This window comes from Hermetia illucens, chromosome 1 (assembly GCF_905115235.1).
Source record: "Hermetia illucens chromosome 1, iHerIll2.2.curated.20191125, whole genome shotgun sequence".
Classification (NCBI taxonomy): domain Eukaryota; kingdom Metazoa; phylum Arthropoda; class Insecta; order Diptera; family Stratiomyidae; genus Hermetia; species Hermetia illucens.
Genome location: NC_051849.1, coordinates 89,442,697 through 89,462,812, shown reverse-complemented (window position 1 = coordinate 89,462,812; position 20,116 = coordinate 89,442,697). Strand labels below are relative to the sequence as shown.

Sequence of the window (20,116 nt, the reverse complement as noted above, 5' to 3'; positions counted from 1 at the left end):
TAAAGAAAAATGTGTTATAATTCATATTCTAAACGCCATTACACCCCACACAGAGCACCATTTCTTGATACGCCCCTTTTTCTCCACACCCTAGCCATCAATTTTGTCCGGGTTTCGGAATATATACTAAATCTTTGACTGTAAATTTTTTCGGCTCACGGGATTCTGCTGACTATTGGGCTTGGGCTAGAAGTGTGCTCGAAAAAGGGAGAGTTTTCCGCGATGAAGGAAAAAATTATTTATTTTAGCCATTACTGCAATAAGCTTCACTTTTTCTATAAAATAACAGGGTAAACGTGAATAGCTCCCCAATGACCAATAACAGAAATGACCGTCCCCTAATGCACTAAACCACTTCTCGAAAAATCGATATTGAGTTCTTAGGTACCTCATCTGAGGAAAATCTCGCTACCAAAGCGACCCAAGCGGGTACATAACACTAATCCTCAATTACGGGGAAAAGGAAACACAGTCCCTTACAAAAAGCTCCTCGAAGTCTAGTAAAGAAGCAGTGCCCGCCAATTTAACAATATAAATCGTAAGTGGCAACATTATGATGTAAAAACAGAAATTGCAATTAAAGTTATTCATCCATGAACCAGTTTAAAATAGCATATTAGAATGTGAACAGTATTTCAAGACAAGAGAGAAATGAAGCAACTCCCAAATTAGCGCATACCGCTTGAACGATCGAAACAGCTAACTGCATCTTCCTGAGCAGGCTTACTTTTGTTCCAGCTATTATTGTTGGATGAATCCAAGAAAATCCAATGTTCCTTTGTTGTGATGTTAAGAGCCTTAACATCTAACTCAGAAATTTAAGAAAAAAGGAACAAATTATTATATTTCTGGAACTTAACCTCTGCTCTGTATTTCAGTGTGGATATTTTTATTATCATTATAATGTCCAATATCTATTTTTGGCTTAATTATTATTTTTTATATAAGAATTTTAAATAGGAATTTTGGGTTCATTTTCCGTTTTGTTTCCTGTTCATCGATTATTTTTATATATATTTTCCCTCATCCTTTTATTTTTATTATTTATAATTTTCCACATGGTAACATAAAAAAATATTACAATGAATGTCAGCTAAATCTTTCTAATTTACGAACTTTCTCTTCTCTTCTAACCTCACAAAGCTCACATTGATTGAGGGGTATCCTGCAATATGATGGACTGAAGATACCAAGGCAAAAATTTTACGGCTTTATGGACGCGGCCGAGCCGTTATTTTTTTGTTCACTTTCCATTTTAGAGCTCTCGTGTTAGTTATTCGTTAGTGATGTGTATCAAAAAATATACATATCATAAAACTACATTCACTAAATTTCATAGTTGCATTGAAATCAGCGGTGCTCATAATTCGCTGGAACTACACAGTATATTAATGATCTCATCAAGGACTCCGCAGAGTAACAATCCCATTATTGCCCAACATAGGTGGCAGATCGGCACCTTGATTGTGGAACACTTAGGAAACAAGTAGAAAACTTGATACGAAATGACGGAAGCATAGGTGGCCCAATAACAAAGAAAGGCAGCTCAAGTGGAGAATAATTAGATTCGGAAGCTCGTATCTCATCTGGACCATACCACCAATTCAAATTATTCAATCTGGCAAATTGGTAAAATTTCCAAAAACCCAACACAAGCTAAAATACCCATTAAAGACAGCATGTAACTGAACGATTAGTCCAAAGTCCACGCTGAAAATTTCTCCAAATTTTTTGACGAAACTTTTCCCGATTATTATGCATATAACCAGAAATTCGTAAGCAAGGCAGTAAACAGAAAGCTAGCAGCTAGCATTCTCTATATATAGCCCAGGCGTGAGAAAGTCTGACACTTAGGCCTTAAGTACAGAGTTCAAACTGCTCTGTCTCTCTCGAATTACACAATATTCTCTGTTCCGTAAGCCAGCTCTCTCTCTCGGGGCAATAGTCTCGTCCCGATGCTACATTTTACTATACTTAAACTATACGATTAACCTTTCCACAAGCAAAGAGGTTACCACTTGTAGCTTCGCCGATGATACAGCTTTATTTTTCCCTCTGAAAACTCGCATATTCCGCACAGAACTTTTGCAACTAGATTTCAGGAAGAATAAAATAGGACAAATTGCGTTTAGCACGGAAAGAAGGCTAGAAGCCAAGCGCAACCAGAAACAAATAACTTCAAGGAAGTCAAATACCTACTCATATTGGACAAAACAATGAAGAACAAACAAAAGTAGACTTTAAACAAGCCGGGAAACCGGAAGCTTGACGCTTCAGGTATAAAAGGTTTTGTGTTTCCCTATGTGAGGAGCATAACGTAGTTCTCCATTGACTTATAGCATTGACCCGAGATATTTAAACCGCTCAGTTCTGGGCAGGTTGGTATTTGGAGGGGCAGATTACTGCCATTGAAAGAACTGAACGATTTAAATATCTTGAGTCAATGCTACCAGCCAATGGAGAACTGCGGAATGAAATGTTTCAAGCATTAACGCCACCTGGATGAAGTGACATTCCGCAACTGGTGTTCTTTGTGATCGACGTATCAGCGCACGTCCCAAATCTAAAATTTACTGCAATGTCGTCCGTCTGTCACTCTCTATAGTTTGAGTGTTGACTATAAAGGACAATGAACGGCGTCTTGCGGTAATGGGGACGAAGATGTTGCATTGCACTGGTGGCGTGACACGTTTTGATTACGTCTGAAATGAGAATATCCGCGATCGATATGGGTTTGCACCGATCGTGGAAAAACTGCAAGAGAGGCGTTTTCGATGGTGTGGTCACGTAATTCACGCTACCGAGAATTCAACAACCAGTATTGGTCAGAACATCGAAGTCAATGGTAAGCAACCAAAAAGCCGGCCAAAACAATGGTCGCATGATACACTGGATGGGGATTTGAAGGTCTCGCGATTACATCCTGATCAGGCATTTGATAAAATAAAATGACGAAACCGTTCACGACGAGCCGACCACGCTTGTGAACTGAAGGCGGAAGAAAAAGAAGAAGATGTGAGGAGCGATGAGCCTGACAGTTCCGTGTCACATAGTTAAAAATTCTATTGGCATCTATTTTTTAGAAAGTAATTTAAATAAATCATTTGATGGAAAGCCCTGTATTGAAATAGTCAACCTCATACGCTTCACACTCTGAGTTTAATATTATTAGCAAATACCAACAATTTAACCAATATCAAATATAAACAAGTCGGGAAACCAGAAGCTGGACGCTTCAGGTACGAAAGGTTTTGTGTATTTCTTAGTACCTAGTACGTAATATATGCATATGTCCACTTTCGGGTGATATTGACATTGATAGTCTTCAATTTTCAAAGAAGCAACAACTTCGACGTATTATAAATTTGTTAGTAATAGTGCGATTTCCATGAAACTTGGTATGATCATGCTCTACATTATAGCCTACATCACTGGAGAATTTCGTGCCGCTAGGATGAATTTAAGGGGGGTTTCCAGCCAACTACAAATAATTATAGTAATATACTATTATTAACTTTCTTTGAACAGATATCGGTATGAAAGGTATTTCGGAGCCAAGGCACCATATAGTGGCAGCCTCCTGATTTTTTTCAGATTTTTCGGTTTGGTAGTTTCTGAGAATGGCCCCCTTAAAGAAATGATCGCTTTCAACCCCCCGCACTCCCCACGTTTCCAAGAAATGTCAAAACTAAGACCGGCTTCGAAAAGTACTAATCGAGACCTTTAATTTGATACCCCACATGACTATATTTGATGAAAAAAAATTTTACACCCCCCTTTTGCATGTATGGGGACCCCCCCTTAAATTCAACGTAAAAGGATGTAACTCATTGTATGTGTGAGCGTTCACAGTTCCCATCTTTCTACCAAATTTGGTGTCAGTCGCTATAACCGTCTCCGAGAAAAATGCGTGTGACGGACAGACAGACAGACAGACAGACAGACAGACAGACGGACAGACAGACAGACAGAGAGACAGACAGACAGACAGACAGTAAACCGATTTTAATAAGGTTTTGTGTTTACACAAAACTTTAAAAAGGGCTAGGGAGAATTAGATTCTTCTTGAATGGAATTTTAATATTTCACTGGAATTTCAATTATTCTCGTTAATTATGACGTCAGCATCTTATTTGTATGGCTTAGGATGTTGTTAATTAGCACGAAATTGATAAGTTTGAACTGCTATAACTTTCCCACTAATAGTTGGATTTTCATGAAACCTGGCATGTGTATGCACGAGGCTGTCCTCTATGTCGGTGCAAAATTTAGTACACTTAGCATAAACTTAAGGGGAGTTTTTTAGTCTCTTTCTAAAAGTTGGTAATATACTATTAGTAAATTTTTTGAGCAGATACCGGAATGGGACGTCTCTCGAAGATTACGTCAGCATCTGATTTGCATGGCTTTGGAAGCAGTAAACTCGCGCGAAATTGCTAAGTTCGAACTGCTATAACTTTGGCGTTAATTGCCTGATTTCCATGAAATTTAGCACATATATACAAAATATTGTCCCCTATGCTGGTACAAAATTCGGAAGTCCTAGGATGAATTTAATGGGGGTTTTTCAGTAAATTTCTAAAAAGTAGTAATATACTATTAGTAAGTTTATTTGAGCAGATATCGGAATGGGACATATTTTGAGGCCTAGATACCATCTAGGCGCACGACCCTGATCTTTTTCGGATTTTTAGGTTGTATAGTTTCCGAAAATGAGTCCTGTCTCAAGTGCGTACATGTTGACTCCTTACTCACGCACTTTGTAATTTATGCCAAAACGAATGTCAGTGTCGGAAAGTACAAACAAAGACCTTTCATTTGATACCCTACACAACTATATCCGGTGAAAAAAAATTTTGAATACCCCTTTTGTATGTATGGGGAGCCCCCCTTTAAACTCCACCTAAATTTATGCCACTCACTGTATGCGTGGAATTTCATACTTCCCATCTGCCCAGCAAATTTCGTTCGGATCGGTTTAGCTGTTTTGGAGAAAAATGCGTGTGACAGACAGACAGTCAGACATTGAATCGATTTTAATAAGGTTTTGTTTTACACAAAACCTTAAAAATGTTCATCACACAAAATTCTTAAATGGAAATATTTTGAACAAAAGTCAGACCGTCTTAGAATGGAACCTAAAAACTTGCTATTCAAACGAAATAGATAATAATCGAAGTGTCATTGTTTTCGGTAACGATAGTCCTGAAAATTTGACCTTCTATGCTTTTCAATGTCCACATAGTTCTCCATTTTTCTCAGTAACCGTGGTAGCACTAAAGCATTAAACCGATTTTACCAATTTGTTTTACAGTTTTATTATGAAAACGTAATCAGCATAAATTTACTATTTATCCGATAACAAAAAATTCCTCAACTTCAATTATTTCAGATTCCAAATCCACTTCGCCAACGATTAGAAGAATACTTTCAACATGCCTGGACTTACACAAACGGAATTGATATGAATTCTGTTCTCAAAGGGTTTCCCGAATGCCTTCAAGCTGATATCTGCTTACATTTAAATCGAAATTTATTAACTAATTGTTCTGCTTTCGAAGGAGCAAGTCCGGGCTGTTTGAGGTAAGGTTAAACACAGCTAAGTATGCGGGAATGCCACAACACCCCATGTAATTAATGAAATTCAATTTCACAGAGCATTATCGTTAAAATTTAAGACAACACATGCACCACCTGGTGATACTCTAGTCCACAAAGGGGATGTTCTCACATCATTATATTTCATTGCACGCGGATCAATAGAAATCCTTAAAGACGATGTTGTGATGGTAATTCTAGGTAAGTTGGTAAAAAGTTTTTCATCCAAAACTGAATTTTAAATGAAAAGGCATTGAGCACACGAGAGAAGTCCTTCTGCCTTTCAAGCTGTGGTTTATTTGGTAACCGCAAATATCCTAATTGTAATTATTTTCAGGGAAAGACGACATATTCGGTGAAAATCCTTGTATATACTCAACTATCGGCAAGTCGAATAGCAATGTTAGAGCGCTTACGTATTGTGATCTGCATAAAATCCATCGAGAGGATCTGCTCGACGTCCTAGATCTCTATCCGGAGTTCTACGACAGCTTTGTAAATAATTTAGTTATAACGTACAACATGCGAGATGTGAGTACAGCTTATTTTCGTCATAGCTTAATCCTTAATTGAAACTAGAATTGCCTAGGTAAGATTTTTCGTAGGACACTTTCAATGAATTAGAAAATCGTAGTGAATTTAGACAGATTCCTAGAAGCATTTTACGTTATGAACAGTAAGACTTGCATGACGTTGCAAAGAAGACCGAAAGATTTTGCATTGAAGATTCAGATAGTGAGCGTCAATAAAGAAACTATTCTATTGCTTTAGAGTCATTGGCTCGCAATGCTGCGGAGCGACACATTGAAATGTTTCATGTTCTCAGCCCTACAGAGCTGGTCTCACAAAAGTTGTGACTTTCATGGTGTCATTACAGCAAAATGTTCGGAAAATTTAGAATGGCTTTATTGCACACGAGTATGTGCACGTTTGAGAAAATTGCATATCGCAACCTCCGCTCTTGAAAATGCTGACATCAGTTGAAGCGCCTTTGAAGGAAGCTTTCTTTAGAATTTCATTCTTCGATATACTCGTACTTTCTTACGCAACATTTTTTATTGATTTCCAGATGGAAAATGCCAAGAAAGTAAAGCGCTTGATTGTTCAAGACTCCGTATAATATTCTACAAAAAATACGAAACTATAAGTTTAAGCCAAAATAAAAAGGACTAGTTTGTAGGAATACTGTACTCTTATTACGATGGAACATTCAGAACTTTTGATGAAGGACATGAGGCTCATTCACAAAGTTTGCAAACTTTGTCCCAATGTTTCTTTGTTCGGCTGTTGTTTGTTTGAACATTTCAGGGAAACTTCCAGGCGCAATAACAAAAATAAATGGCATTTTAAAATGTTTGCTTGCAAATGGTATTTGTAAAAAAGTCGCCATGAACAGCTAAAAAGTTACTTCGTTTGTCCAGCTTCAAGTAGTCTTCAACGTACGATTCCAACGTCCAAACTTTAGATAGACAAATATTAGTGTAGATTAACGGAAATAACAAAATTGATAATATTACTATTAAATGTTTGTACTAGTTACTATTTTGATTGTTGGTCTTTCTTTCTTTTCTTTTTCATTTTATGTATTGTGTTGTTGTACTACTCTGGAATCCGAATCGACAATATCACTATACCAACAACAAATTTCAAAACTAAATTGATCTATTCCGGCCAACATCTCCAATCTCGATAAAACTGAATCTCAACTACACTGAACATATCACAAACTGTGCCACCACAAACCACCAACATCACAACCTGCGCACATTGGAACCTGACAAAAAACAATAAACCTGAAAACACCAACACCAACACAACAGGAAGAACAGGCTGGAGTAGAAATAAGACAGAGGTTCATGCGAGCCTCATCACACGAAAGAGAGAGAAGTAATAGTGATACTAGATCAGTTAGGCTGTAAGTACCCGCAATTTCTTAAATTACAACGTAAATATCAATTAAATGTTGTTCGTTTAAAATTTGTTAAGAAAATTCTCCATGCATATAAATATATATTTTTGATGGCATTTACCTTAATATTACAATACATACATAATGTTTCTGTATATTTGATAAGTTTTAATCAAGTTTTTTTCCAATTTTAGTTCATTTACCCCCGAAATCGAATTTTTATTTTATAGCATCACTCACGACCACCCCGCATTGTTTAATTGGTTCTCATTTTAATTTTGTAGAGACAGTAGGGAATCAAGCCCTTCTTTAATTCTAAATACAATTTTTAGAAGTGGTATCCACACAAGACCGCGAAGTATATGTGATAATCCCAACGATAGGCTAACACCCGATCATATGTGCGACCTGGATAAGGACGGCGGCATGAGTGACCAGCAACGCGGGAACCGAGCAGGTAACTATCCTAACTCCTTTATTTAATAATCTCAATTTAGAATGAACGTAACATATTAGAGTGCAATGTGTATTACAATGCAAATTTTCATTTAAATTGGAAGCTAAAATTAGAACTTTTAATATAGCATTGTTCATGAAAATCTTATAGCAGCACTCATAGAATCATAGTTTATAGCAAAATTCACTCCAAATTCTTGCACACCGTTGATACGAACACGGAAGTCAATTATGTTTTACAGTTAAAGTTAAAGTACGATTACCCCAGAAGACAAAAAATCGCATTCCCACCATTATCTACAGTAAAAGTAAAAATACGTTTCCATAAATGTTATAAATTTAGAAAATAAAAAAAACATTAAAGTATACCTTTGACATGCACCCTGTGCTAGCCAGGCTCGGGAACGTGGGGATAATTTGGACACTTCAGGCAAGGGGCCTACCGGAAAATACACGCAATAAAAAAAAATATGGACCCCGCCGCACACGTGTATCTGAAAGCTGCGATCGTGAGAAAATCCCCGACAGGTCAAACCTCAGTCGAGGCTTATCCTGCCTTAGATATTCATAAGGAGCCATATAAATGACAGTTGCCCATTATTTGGTATAAATTCGTGGGAGCTAGCTCGACTTCATCACTACACTCCAAACAAATAATATGTATACTGGACTAACATTATAAAAAACTAAAAGACTGGGAAAGAACAGAAAACAAAATTGAAGAAAATGAACTGAAATAATAGGAAATTGATAAAGGAAAGAAATCATAATAAGCAAAAGAAACTCGTTGATCCATTCCGCAGAGCTCTAACATGAGCTAATCAACAAATGCAAACAAACTGGTTGCCATAAAAATTTCACAACATCGGACACAGTCATTTTACTAAAACATAATAATCACAACGTGTAAATATGGTAAAAGAAGAAGTTACATCCGAATGGTCTACGATGAGTTTCCATCATTTAGGCCTAACCCCACGGTCTTCTTAAGGTACGGATGGATTTTGTGACCACAATCAGATCCCGTCTGTGACTAGCAACGATAGTGCCAGTCTCTAGTGAGCGAATGGAATTCATACCGATAGATGCAAGATATACCTAAATATCTACCGAACTAAGGATTATGGCATCCGAGTTGTAAGCGCAATTCTACGCGAGGCCGAAGGTCTCTGTCCTCGATGTGGACGTCATCACGACACGAATCTCCCACTAGGAGACCAACCACTAGTAACACATGTGCCAGAAATTCTCCAGAGACATATGAACTCAGAGAGCTTTCACGGTTCCCATGGTACCAGAGCGCTCTGATGAGGCTTCACTGGAAAATCACTTCAGATGAGTCCCTGTGCAGATTGCGGTCTCATTGCCCAAGGCCTCGGAACATTCCCCAACAGAATCATAACCAGCAAGTCAATGTGTATACAGCGTTTTGAGGTGCCACCATGTTCTCTTCGACCCCTTGATTTTGATTCAGTCGACAAGAGGTAGACGCAGTGTCCACCTCTTCGCCACCTCAGAGCTCCAAACAGCAAGAAGCAAAAAATATATATATATAAGTATACAGCGGTATTCCGGGAACACTGACGCTCTAAAATCTACACTTTGTCTTTTTCGGTAGTCCTTCGCGGCAGTTTCAAACGTTCCACGACACTTCATTTAATCACGCTTTTTATGCAAGCTACGACACGAGTGATCACAATTTCTTTCTCTATCTCTTCTTTCGTGTGAAAGTCACCACTTGAAGCAAAGTAAACTGGGAGACGCTCCTTCTTCTCTTTCTCACAGTTTGGCAATTTTTAACTAGGTCAACGAATCCTAAATTCTCTTAAATAGGTCATCTACCATTGATCCACCAAACAAACCAGTAGCATAAAACCAACGAAAAGGCTGACTCCCAAGTGTTCCCTGGCTGCTTATGCCTTCCTTTTTAAGGTTTTGTGTAAAACTAAACCGCTGTGCCATCAAAGCCAAGCTTTTATATAACATAACATAGTACCACTCTAAGTTTAAGGGGAGGTTCCCATATATCCAAAAAGGGAATGTGACATTTTTTTTCACCGAGTATAATCATGTGGGGTTTCAAATGAAAGGTCCCGATTACTATTTTCTGAAGCCAATAGTACTGACACAGCTATAGTAGGGCAAAATTGTCATTTTTATGCATTCTAAGACTTTGAATGGCAGCATCACTCTAAAGCGAATGGTGTGACAACTAAATGCATAAACGTTACTAGCTAGATACAAATGGGACAAATGCCCACTCAAATGTATAACATATATATCTGAAGCGTTTAGTTTCCAGTTTCCGGCTTGTTCCTTTGCCTTTGGCAGCTTCGCCCCTCCAATCTGAGATCTAAGAAAATCCTCAATAACCGCACAGAAAAATAAACAAAAGTTATACTTTTATATAAGTCCTTCGATAGGTATTCCGTTTTTCCCGCTAATGATGGTGACGAACTCGAACAGCACGTATTTGGAGAGCTGTCGTGGTTAATGCTACTCAACTGGGAATTTCTGTTCAAGCACCTCCGTTACACTCGCCATTCAATTTGATTTGATAACTGCACTCCGTCATTTGGAATCTGAGAATAAAATAAAGATAAAACATTGAAGACGAAATGGCACACCTTGAACCGACTGCGCCCGTATTCTATCAACACTTTATCTGTTTATCTTTCAGGAAAGCTCTCCCATTAAGGTCAACTTTGGTCAACTTCTCGTCTTCTGGTCATCGTCTGACTCACTAAGTCTTTACACAATATTCAGATTAAACCAACGAAAATTTTCATGAAAATATTATAGATAGTTTAAAAGTACAACAATAAAGGAGTTCAGATTGTTGTTGTAGTATGGAAAGACGACCTATTGCATATTAGCATCTGCGGTATCTTCTCAGTGATACTGTTGTCCACAGTAGGCCCACATATTTCTCGTAGTGCGTCCTCATCAACAAAGTATCGTAAAGAATTAACAACTCAACTAGTAATGACCACCCATTCTGCTTTACAGATCTTACATATGCCGATGTTTACGATGTTTCTCTACAGTTCACTAAGGTCAAAATAACTATTGAATATATCGGAAACGCCCTTCATTGAACTAATCTCGTTTTATTATGCATTTTACGATAAGCCTTTTTTTTAATAGCAAGGTGAAAACTACTCATGTTCGGTCTCTAATCTGGTCTATCTTGCTCTGGCGACAATTCTCGACATGCAGGCGTGGCGACCCCATAAGCTTGCAACTCCTTCCCTCCGTGATCTTTTATTACTCTTAATGACACAGTAGTATAGCTTACGTAGCTACTGAGGCATTACTACAGTCGCTATATATCAATGGGAGGAAGCCAGTTACTCACTCCCATCAAATGCCAGTACTTTTTCAGCAAAAGAATAACGAGTTACTTCTACGTCCTACTTTATCATAAAGGCCCTAAAAATGAACTTTTCTTTTAACAATGTCATATTTGGACATAGTAATTGTTCTAAAATACTATAGGTCAAGCTAGGTGTACGATAATCCCTTCAACAACGCCTGTTGAACGAGCGCGGACGCAAAAATCCTTCCGACCGATGGTTAATAATCATCATAAGGTTAATAATCGTAATAATCGTTAACATAATTATACTCATGATGATTGACTATGATTCTGCAAAACTTTGATTAGGGATATATACATTCCCGGCTGCCTCATTGAAGGCAGCATCCGTACTAGAAAGGCGAAAAGACGGTTAAGTTCCTCCAAATGGAAGAAAAACCCTTTCATGGTCAATTGACCAAAGTATCTGTCCACTAAGATTCTCTTCGATGTTCCCGCTCCTGATAATGGATGTTCGCTTAAACATTTGAGGACGATCTAGCCGTAGTAATAATCGCCGAGTTTGTGCGCTCTCTTTGTGACCGCTCAACTACAACTCTGCAGATGACCGATAGTTGTAGCCTCCGTGACAGACTCATATCTAATGGAACGAAGCCTAGACCATAAGGAAAACTAAGAAAAGCAGCTACATGACATCCAATATGTCCGGGATTAACCCAGCTCCTAGAAACAATCAAATACTTAGTTGTGCATACACCCGCAACCATTAATCCTGTAGACTTCTCCGCTGCAATAAAACTACGATAGGATACACCTAGAGACTTCCTAAATCCATAATAGGGACCATTTTGATATACATACAGAAAACCGTTTTCTTCCTCTCGGTTTCCTCAGCCTTTGCTGAAGCGGCGAGAACTATACTATTTGCTGCATCCACCTAATGACGACATTGACTGTATATCATTGGATTCGTAGCCAATTGAATTTTCATGTACCCCCTTGCAAAACCCTTGCGCAATCATAAGGTACCACGGATACCTATGTATCATATGATTTCTAAGTTTGATTTTAATAAGAAATACTCGGTCATAATCAGTCCAGGGTAATGACCAGCGGTCTTATGGGATTACGGAGAAAATATTCTTCTTCCACAGGTCAGTTATGAAAGGGAGCTGGTCCACCTCCACCACCAGCATTTTATTAGCAAAAGGAGAATGTCTGCAAGAAAACTGACTGAGTCGCACCTTTTGAATCTGTTCCGACAGTCAAGCAGCTCTATCGCTAGTAAGTAGTAGTACCAGAGAGGTACCATCACTTACTGCTAAAACTCGACATCTCTACGAAGCATTCCTGATGTGATTGTCAGCTGCTTGGTAGAATAACTGGCTGCCCAATTATGTACTCAAAGTTAGTTTTTGGCATTAAGCCGTCTACTGCCAAAGTTACTCTTAAGGGTGAAGGCTTACAAGCATTCATAAAGCCACATGGGGAGATGTGAATTCCCTCTAGATGGCGAAAAGAAAGAAGCCCGCTAGACCGGCATTTCAGTTGCCCTTGAAGAAAGGCCCATAAAAACTCTAACTCTGGCTGACTTCCGCCAGTTTCGTGACATAAACTCACCTCAAACCTCTGCATTCAGCACAGGAAACTATATTTCTCCCGTTTACTTACAACTCCATTATTTGAATAATTGAGATTTTTGCACGCCCTTCCCGAAACTTACTACTTTTACCGCGAATCCATTTTACGATATTTGCATAGCTTTCATACAACTATTCACACTTATTCATCACATCTTAAGATACTACTACTACTTACTACTTAGCTACTTAGCTTTGTACTGATGAAAGGAGTAAGTTGCTCCCGAAATATATATACATAATAAAATAAAATTGTAGTTTGGAGTAAGCTACTGGTCTATCAATTTTCGAGTCTGTCTATCACAAAGGAGTACAAGCCCGTATCGACAAGATGCTTCAGTGGAGCTACAGTATTTGAAACGAACCTTCGCGGGGAATTTTGCCTAGATTTTGTTTAGGAATTAACGGAGTTCTAAGTCCGCCATTCACTGATGGACGGGTTGGAACGCAACTTACTTCCACGATTGTGATCCACGGACCCCCCATTCTTGGGCAAGCAGCCAAGCTCCAAAATTAGACTTGTGGTTTTGTCCAGGGTAGAGGTAACTCATTGGTCACTCTGCTCCTAAAGCAGAGAGTGTATTTTAGAAATTTACTAGCTAACTTTGAATTAATACTAGAAAACTAAAAGGACACCAATGTACGCCAGAACATAAGGTATGATTCTGCAAAATCTGGCAGAAATTTCAGTGTTATTACTAAAGCACAAGGAATCACTGTAGAACTTGGCTCAAGTAAAGTTCATTCAATAGTATCTTCATTATCACCATCATGCGTTATGGCATTACATGACATTATACTATACTAATAAATATTGGAAAAAACTTCATTTGGCGGAACTCAAACCGCGAATCGGGTGTGATTAGCACCTCGTTGGGAAATGGCTTAGCAACATTTTATCTCTTAGCTGATTTTCGTTGATTATTTTTTATTTAGGTAGACCGAAATTCATGGATTGAAATAGCAAATGAAGTAGATTTCGTTAATCAATAATAGTCAATTCCCACCGTAACTCCCCAAGAGCTAACTGGTTGGATCTCTAGATACTGGCAAAGGAGCCGTGCACTGGTTTCCAACTCCTTATTCTTTTCGAAATTAAGATAGTTTATTTGAATTTCATTAGAAATTATATACAGAAAGGTTCATTGTAATACACATTGCGCAATGATTAGAATTTTTTCAAAACTGTTTAACAAACATCCGTTTTACATAGTGATAACATACTATCTTTTTTCCAATTTAGTGTTATATAAACATACATTTTCTCTAAGTAAAATCTTTTCACAAATGTTCAATCAATAATTTTTTATCTATTTGGGCTTCGAACAGCTATCACACCACTCACAAAACGCTGCAAACCAGACCATACTACATTCAGACTTCATTTTGAAAAAAATGGTGCCTAAGTTTTCTGTGTTTGTCTTATATTATTGTTGTTTTCCGTTGTCACGTTAGTGTTTAGAATACAGAAATGAAATGTGTGTTTTCCTGACAATGAATAATTTCAGTTTGTAGGGACCAATAGGGAAGATTGCTGACATCAAATTTTAAGTTTTACGAAAACTTTATATAAATTTCAAATGCATGGTTAAATAGAAAGAGAGTGAGAGAGAGAGAGATCGTTAGAATATAGGACCTTCATGCTAATTCAAAACTATGAAAATATAATTGGAAAGCCTTGAAGAGTTGAGATGATGTTATGTTCGCCACTCAGCAATCTTATTGTTTCTTAGCAAAAATATTCCGATAAATTACTTTAGTGTTGAAATCAGCTTTTCTAGTAGCACTTCTCTATCAAAAATGTCTCAGCTAGCACCTAAGAGCAACTAGTGACAAAGCACTTAATTTAATAAATTTAAATAATATCATTAATCATTATTCATTGTCGACATGTATATATGTATGAACCGTTAGTGGAGATGTGATCACCAGTGTTTGTCTCTGAACAAAGTAAATATGTGTAGAAAAACCCCGTTTTACTAAACATTGTCCAATTTTAGGGTCATTGACTGACTCCCATAGTCACCTGCACAAACACCGAACAAGTATTGTAGCTAGTTCTGGAGGAGGAATTGGATTCACTGGAGGTGGGGCAGGCGCCGGTGAGACAAGCGCTGCCGGGCTTGAAACTGGGCAGCTACTTGCTGATGAATACCAAGAGCCCAAGGAAACCGATGCTGTCACACTCAGTGCCACAACGACAAATAGTTGCTTTTGCGGTCCAAAAGAAATGGGTGGTTCACGAAAGCCATACATAACTGATCTAGGTGCCGAAAAATGCGTCCATTCGAGCCATTGTGTGAAAACTTCAGAACTGAGGTATGTTCATTCGCCAACATTTTTTAAATTCTGTAAAAATAAAATGTAATTGTTCCTTTTCTGTCCATGCAATTTTCAGCTCAATTAAAGAACAATTAGGTAAATTAGCGCAACGTATAGATACATTAGAGACCAATTTACATAAAGACATTCGTACTATACTGGATATATTGCATCAACAACAACAGATGCAATTGCAATTGCATCAGCAACAAATGCAGCATCAGTTGCTACATCAGCAGCAGCTGCAGCAACATCAACAGCAATATGCAACTGGAAAGCAGATTGCTACGCCCTATCAACCGTCCGAAAGTGATTTCTCATTTGATCTATGCGGAGTCGCTGATAAATCACTAACTCATCTCCAACAGCAGCAGCAACCACAACGAATAAATGTACAGAGATCTGTTTCACAACCAGAATGTGCTGCTAGCAATGAAAAAAGCTTATTCAGGTATGTCGAAAATGGAGGATGCACTTCCAGGAAGATTCACACTTCCTTGCAGGGGATTCCTATGGGTCTGGTGTAAAGATTTGAACAAATCCCTAGAGATATAATTATTAACGTTTTTAATAAAAAATTAAATATCCAAACTGTGAAATTTATCTTTATTCCGTGCATGAATTGCAGGTGCTCAAAATTCTCCTCCTTCAATCAAACAATGGAGGACACAGATAACTGGACAGTATTCGCGCCGATCGCCAAGCTGGAATCATTAGACGAAATAGATCAAGTATGATCCATGTGAATACCTCACTGTTAGTTTATATTCAATTATTTTACTTTCGGCTTTTTAATTGAGAATTAAAGAGTGGCTGAAAACAATTAGTCAATAAAGCTTTTTATCCTCTATTTCATAAGTTCTTTTCGATAATAATATAAAACGGTGCCGTGAATTTTCATAAAAATTCAAAATTAGTCATAATGCGAATAATGCAATAACTCAATGCAAAACCATTTTTTGATTATCGTTTCTTCTTTAACTTGTCTGCAAACTTATATTTTGCTTCTCTCAAAAACTACAAGGAACTTGTAAAGCACTTTTATTATCTCACTAGTGAAATCATTTCATTTTCAAACTTATGTTTCGTCATTTTCTCTCTCTTCTTTTACTTTCAGGATAGTAGACATTCCAATACTCAAGATACACAATAATTTTAAGATTACGCTGTATTTAAAAGAAACTATAGAACAAAAACAACAAGCAAAACAAGAAAAATCAAAATTTACTAAAAATCATCATAACAGGAAACTAAAGAATTACCTATGAATGAATGAGGTCAAATAAAAGTACCCACAACAGAACATCAATATTATTTTAGGGAGAAGATGTAAAATATTATTACAAAGAGAACGGAAAGGTGAAACACGAAATATGTAAGCTGAACAAAAACATAAGAATACAAAATGAATCTGAAGCGCTTAATATTTAAGTTAAGTAAAATCAAAGGAATTTATTTCAAAAATAAATCATTATAGCTAGTCAAACGGCATTACTTGTGACATTAAATGTCATGCTGATACATGACGATGGATACCTAGTGAAAGAAATTATTTCTTTAAGCTGTAAAAATTATTAAAATACGGATAGGGTTAGAACACTAAGAACGAAATGGAAATGCAACATTTAGTTCAATTACGTTGACCGTTCTTCGAAAGTGCGTTAGTTGAAAACTTAACTACTTTTAAATACTTGTTTCAAATAGTTTATTGTTATTTTAATATTAGATGAATATTTTTTATAAATAATGTTACAATAAATTACATTTCATTTTTTAGTTTGTTTTTTGTTGTTGGTTAGCTCTCTGCTCCCTGATATTCAAAGCAGGCAGGGCCTTTAAAAGCTAAACTAAACTAGCAATTAAACCGTTATTTTACCATAAACCTTTGTCTAAATATAAAGCTTACGTTTTTATAAAAATATCGGTACACTTCCCCTGCATTTGTTTTAATTTCAAGAAATTACGCATAGAAATATCTTAATATCTCTTGAGTTTTCACATGCAATGCAACCTAAAACCTAAGAAAACTTGACCCTTGTGCTAGAAACACACAATTTAGTAAACGATTCAACATAAACTTTGAAAGAAATCTATTTGAGACTATTTTGGTTGAGAGATTTCGTCATATAATTTTTTTTTTATATAAAATAATATTTCTTATAATAACAATTTACGAATCTTTAGTGACCCAATCCGGTGTCCCAGCATAAGCATCAATTGGTAATGTGGCAGTTTCTCCGAACTTTGTTGACTGCCAGTAAAATGTTGAATTTATCCATACATGATAAGTTATCTGCCTTTTTTCGATATCTTAAAAAGAAAAGTTTCAAATTTTATGGTAACATGAGATTTAGACACGGTTGCCACCACATACCCTCCAATTAAGTTAATGGAACATGATCCTAAATCGAACCCTGCTCTCCAAAAAAAAACTTGATTGAGAAAAACTCGTTGTGGAAGCACGCCCTTTGCCGACCGTATCAACCGATATTCGATGTAACGTGTGTGGATGGCACATTAGGACACCATCGTCACCCACACAACAACTGGTGTTCGGTCTTAGTCTGCCTTAATAAGGAAAACTTAACATCTATATCCTTAACAGCTGGCTGGTCTACTGGCCAAGAGCATTACTCCATCAGAGGCAGTGTCTGCCCCGTTTTGCTATTCTGCCCTATATTCTATGATCGAAATGTACCGAAAATTGATATATAAAACAAAAACGACTTCATTTTCAGGCGATTTTTTTTTATCTTCTTCAAAATAACATCCATCTGAAGCAACGTGCGTACATAAGCGTTTCATCCATTCGTCCTTACACCGTGGCAGACCTTTTTCGCAATATTTTCCATACATCAGCGTATGAAAAAGGCAAAAAGTCGACCAATGGTAACAGATGCCAAACAGTTACTATTAGGTTGTTGCAAATGAAATGTCGGATTTTTCAATGAAGTGAAGTTAGTTATGATTTTAATGTTTAAAACTGCCGCAAGGTGACTCTGTTGGTATGGGATAATTGAGTATAAATAGTCGTTCGTTCGATCAAGGAGTCATTTCAGTTTCAATCGTCATTGAAGTTCCAAGTAAAACTCAAAGAAAAAAGCATGGAAGGGAGTCAAAAACGTCTACTTTTTCTATATGAATTTAAACTTGGTCACAACGCAGCGGAGGCAACCAGAAACATTTGCAGAGCATTTGGAGCTGACGCAGCAAACGAACGAACGACACAGCGGTGGTTCGAAAAATTCCGATCAGGCGACATGACCCTCCAAAGTGAACCTCGTGGACACCCAGGACCATCGATCGACAACGACGAGTTGCGTTTGATAGTGGAATCTGATCCCCGATCATCGATTCGTGACATTGCAGAAAAAATAGGCGTACACTATTCGACAGTATCTCGGCACTTACAACAGCTTGGAAAGGTGAAGAAGCTTGATAAGTGGGTTCCGCATGAACTCAACGAGCAAAACATGGCGCTGCGAATGGAAATATCCAGTTCTCTACTCAACCGCAACAGGAACAATCCCTTTTTGCGCAGAATAGTGACATGCGATGAAAAGTGGATATTGTACGACAACCGTCGCAGATCAGCGCAATGGCTAGATGCCGATCAGCCTCCACAACACATGCCAAAACCGAGCCTTCACCCGAAGAAGGTAATGGTAACTGTTTGGTGGTCTGCATCTGGAATTATTCATTATTCGTTTTTGGAGCGTGGTGAAACAATTAATGCAGAGAAATATTGTGCCCAACTTGATGAAATGCACGAGAAATTACGTGTTCAGCGGCCTAGATTGGTCAACAGAGATGGAGTGATACTGCTCCATGATAACGCCCGACCTCATGTTTCCAGAATGACGGTCCAAAAATTATATGAATTACGATATGAGACTCTTCCTCATCCACCATATTCACCCGACCTCTCGCCAACCGACTACCACTTTTTTAAGCATTTGGATCACTTTTTGGCGGGGAAACAATTCAGCAATGAAGTAGCTGTCAAAAGTGCCTTTGAAGAATTTCTTAGCTCTAGAAACCCAGACTTTTACGAAACTGGAATAAATGCCCTTGTATCTCGTTGGGAGAAGTGCATTGAAGCTGCTGGTTCTTATTTTGACTAATAAAATTAATTTTCATAAAAGTTATAGTTTTTTGAAATTTTACTCAAATATCCGACATTTCATTTGCAACAACCTAATAATTATGCATTGGTGCTAAAATATTGGCATGTATGTCAGTTAAGGTGGTATCAACTTTAAAAACGAAAAATAGCCAGTTCTACTATGCGCTGTTCATTTAAATTAAAAATTCCCGCCTTTTTTTGATCATGAGGTATATTGCCCTTATAGACTTTGAGGCCAAATCATCCTCAGCCATATGCATAAGGCCCACTCCCGCAGTCTACTGAGTCTGATTTCATCACCAATCTTCCTTTTTTTATCGGTGTATATATCCATATAAAGTCCTTCGGTGTGTAAGGCAAGGAATAGCCCATCTTCCCCTTCCCCTTCTGAAGATTTCTTGCTAAAGACCCAAATCTCCTAGGAATGCATGAGGCCTGAAAAGACGAGGTGTTTACAGTGGAATGGTTTTTGAAATATGCTCCATTGACTGACAAAGACTGTGAGCAAACTTCATCATCGTAGCTGGGCTATTGGTTGTGACTTTCGACAGAACGGTTTCACTGGTGTACTCTCTTATCTCTATTGTTTTTAGTGGGGCATTTCTATTTGATGTTGTTGTTGGCTTAGTTGTTGATGCTGATGTTACCACTGTGTACATACTTCGCCTTACTTTCGTTAATGTGCAGCCCAAGATCGGACCTGCTCAATCTAGGCGAGGGTAATTGACCATATTGACCACCAGTTG

The 20,116-nt window shown here is 37.6% G+C and overlaps 1 protein-coding gene across 2 annotated transcripts in view; it reads left to right on the top strand.

Moving 5' to 3' along the window:
- The window catches only part of LOC119661353 (potassium voltage-gated channel subfamily H member 2), a 766,305-nt gene extending 749,285 nt beyond the window's left edge, over window positions 1-17,020 (top strand). Inside the window, exons 19-27 of one of the 2 annotated variants that reach the window (XM_038070659.1) lie at window positions 5,393-5,583; window positions 5,657-5,799; window positions 5,936-6,129; window positions 7,419-7,513; window positions 7,792-7,964; window positions 14,923-15,241; window positions 15,321-15,695; window positions 15,873-15,975; window positions 16,362-17,020. In XM_038070659.1, the coding sequence (XP_037926587.1) occupies window positions 5,393-5,583; window positions 5,657-5,799; window positions 5,936-6,129; window positions 7,419-7,513; window positions 7,792-7,964; window positions 14,923-15,241; window positions 15,321-15,695; window positions 15,873-15,975; window positions 16,362-16,397 (1,629 nt within the window). In that variant the 3' untranslated portion in view covers window positions 16,398-17,020. The remainder of the gene's footprint in view (window positions 1-5,392; window positions 5,584-5,656; window positions 5,800-5,935; window positions 6,130-7,418; window positions 7,514-7,791; window positions 7,965-14,922; window positions 15,242-15,320; window positions 15,696-15,872; window positions 15,976-16,361) is intronic. The other variant, XM_038070660.1, reaches the window with a different exon arrangement.
- The last annotated feature ends 3,096 nt before the right edge of the window (window positions 17,021-20,116 follow it).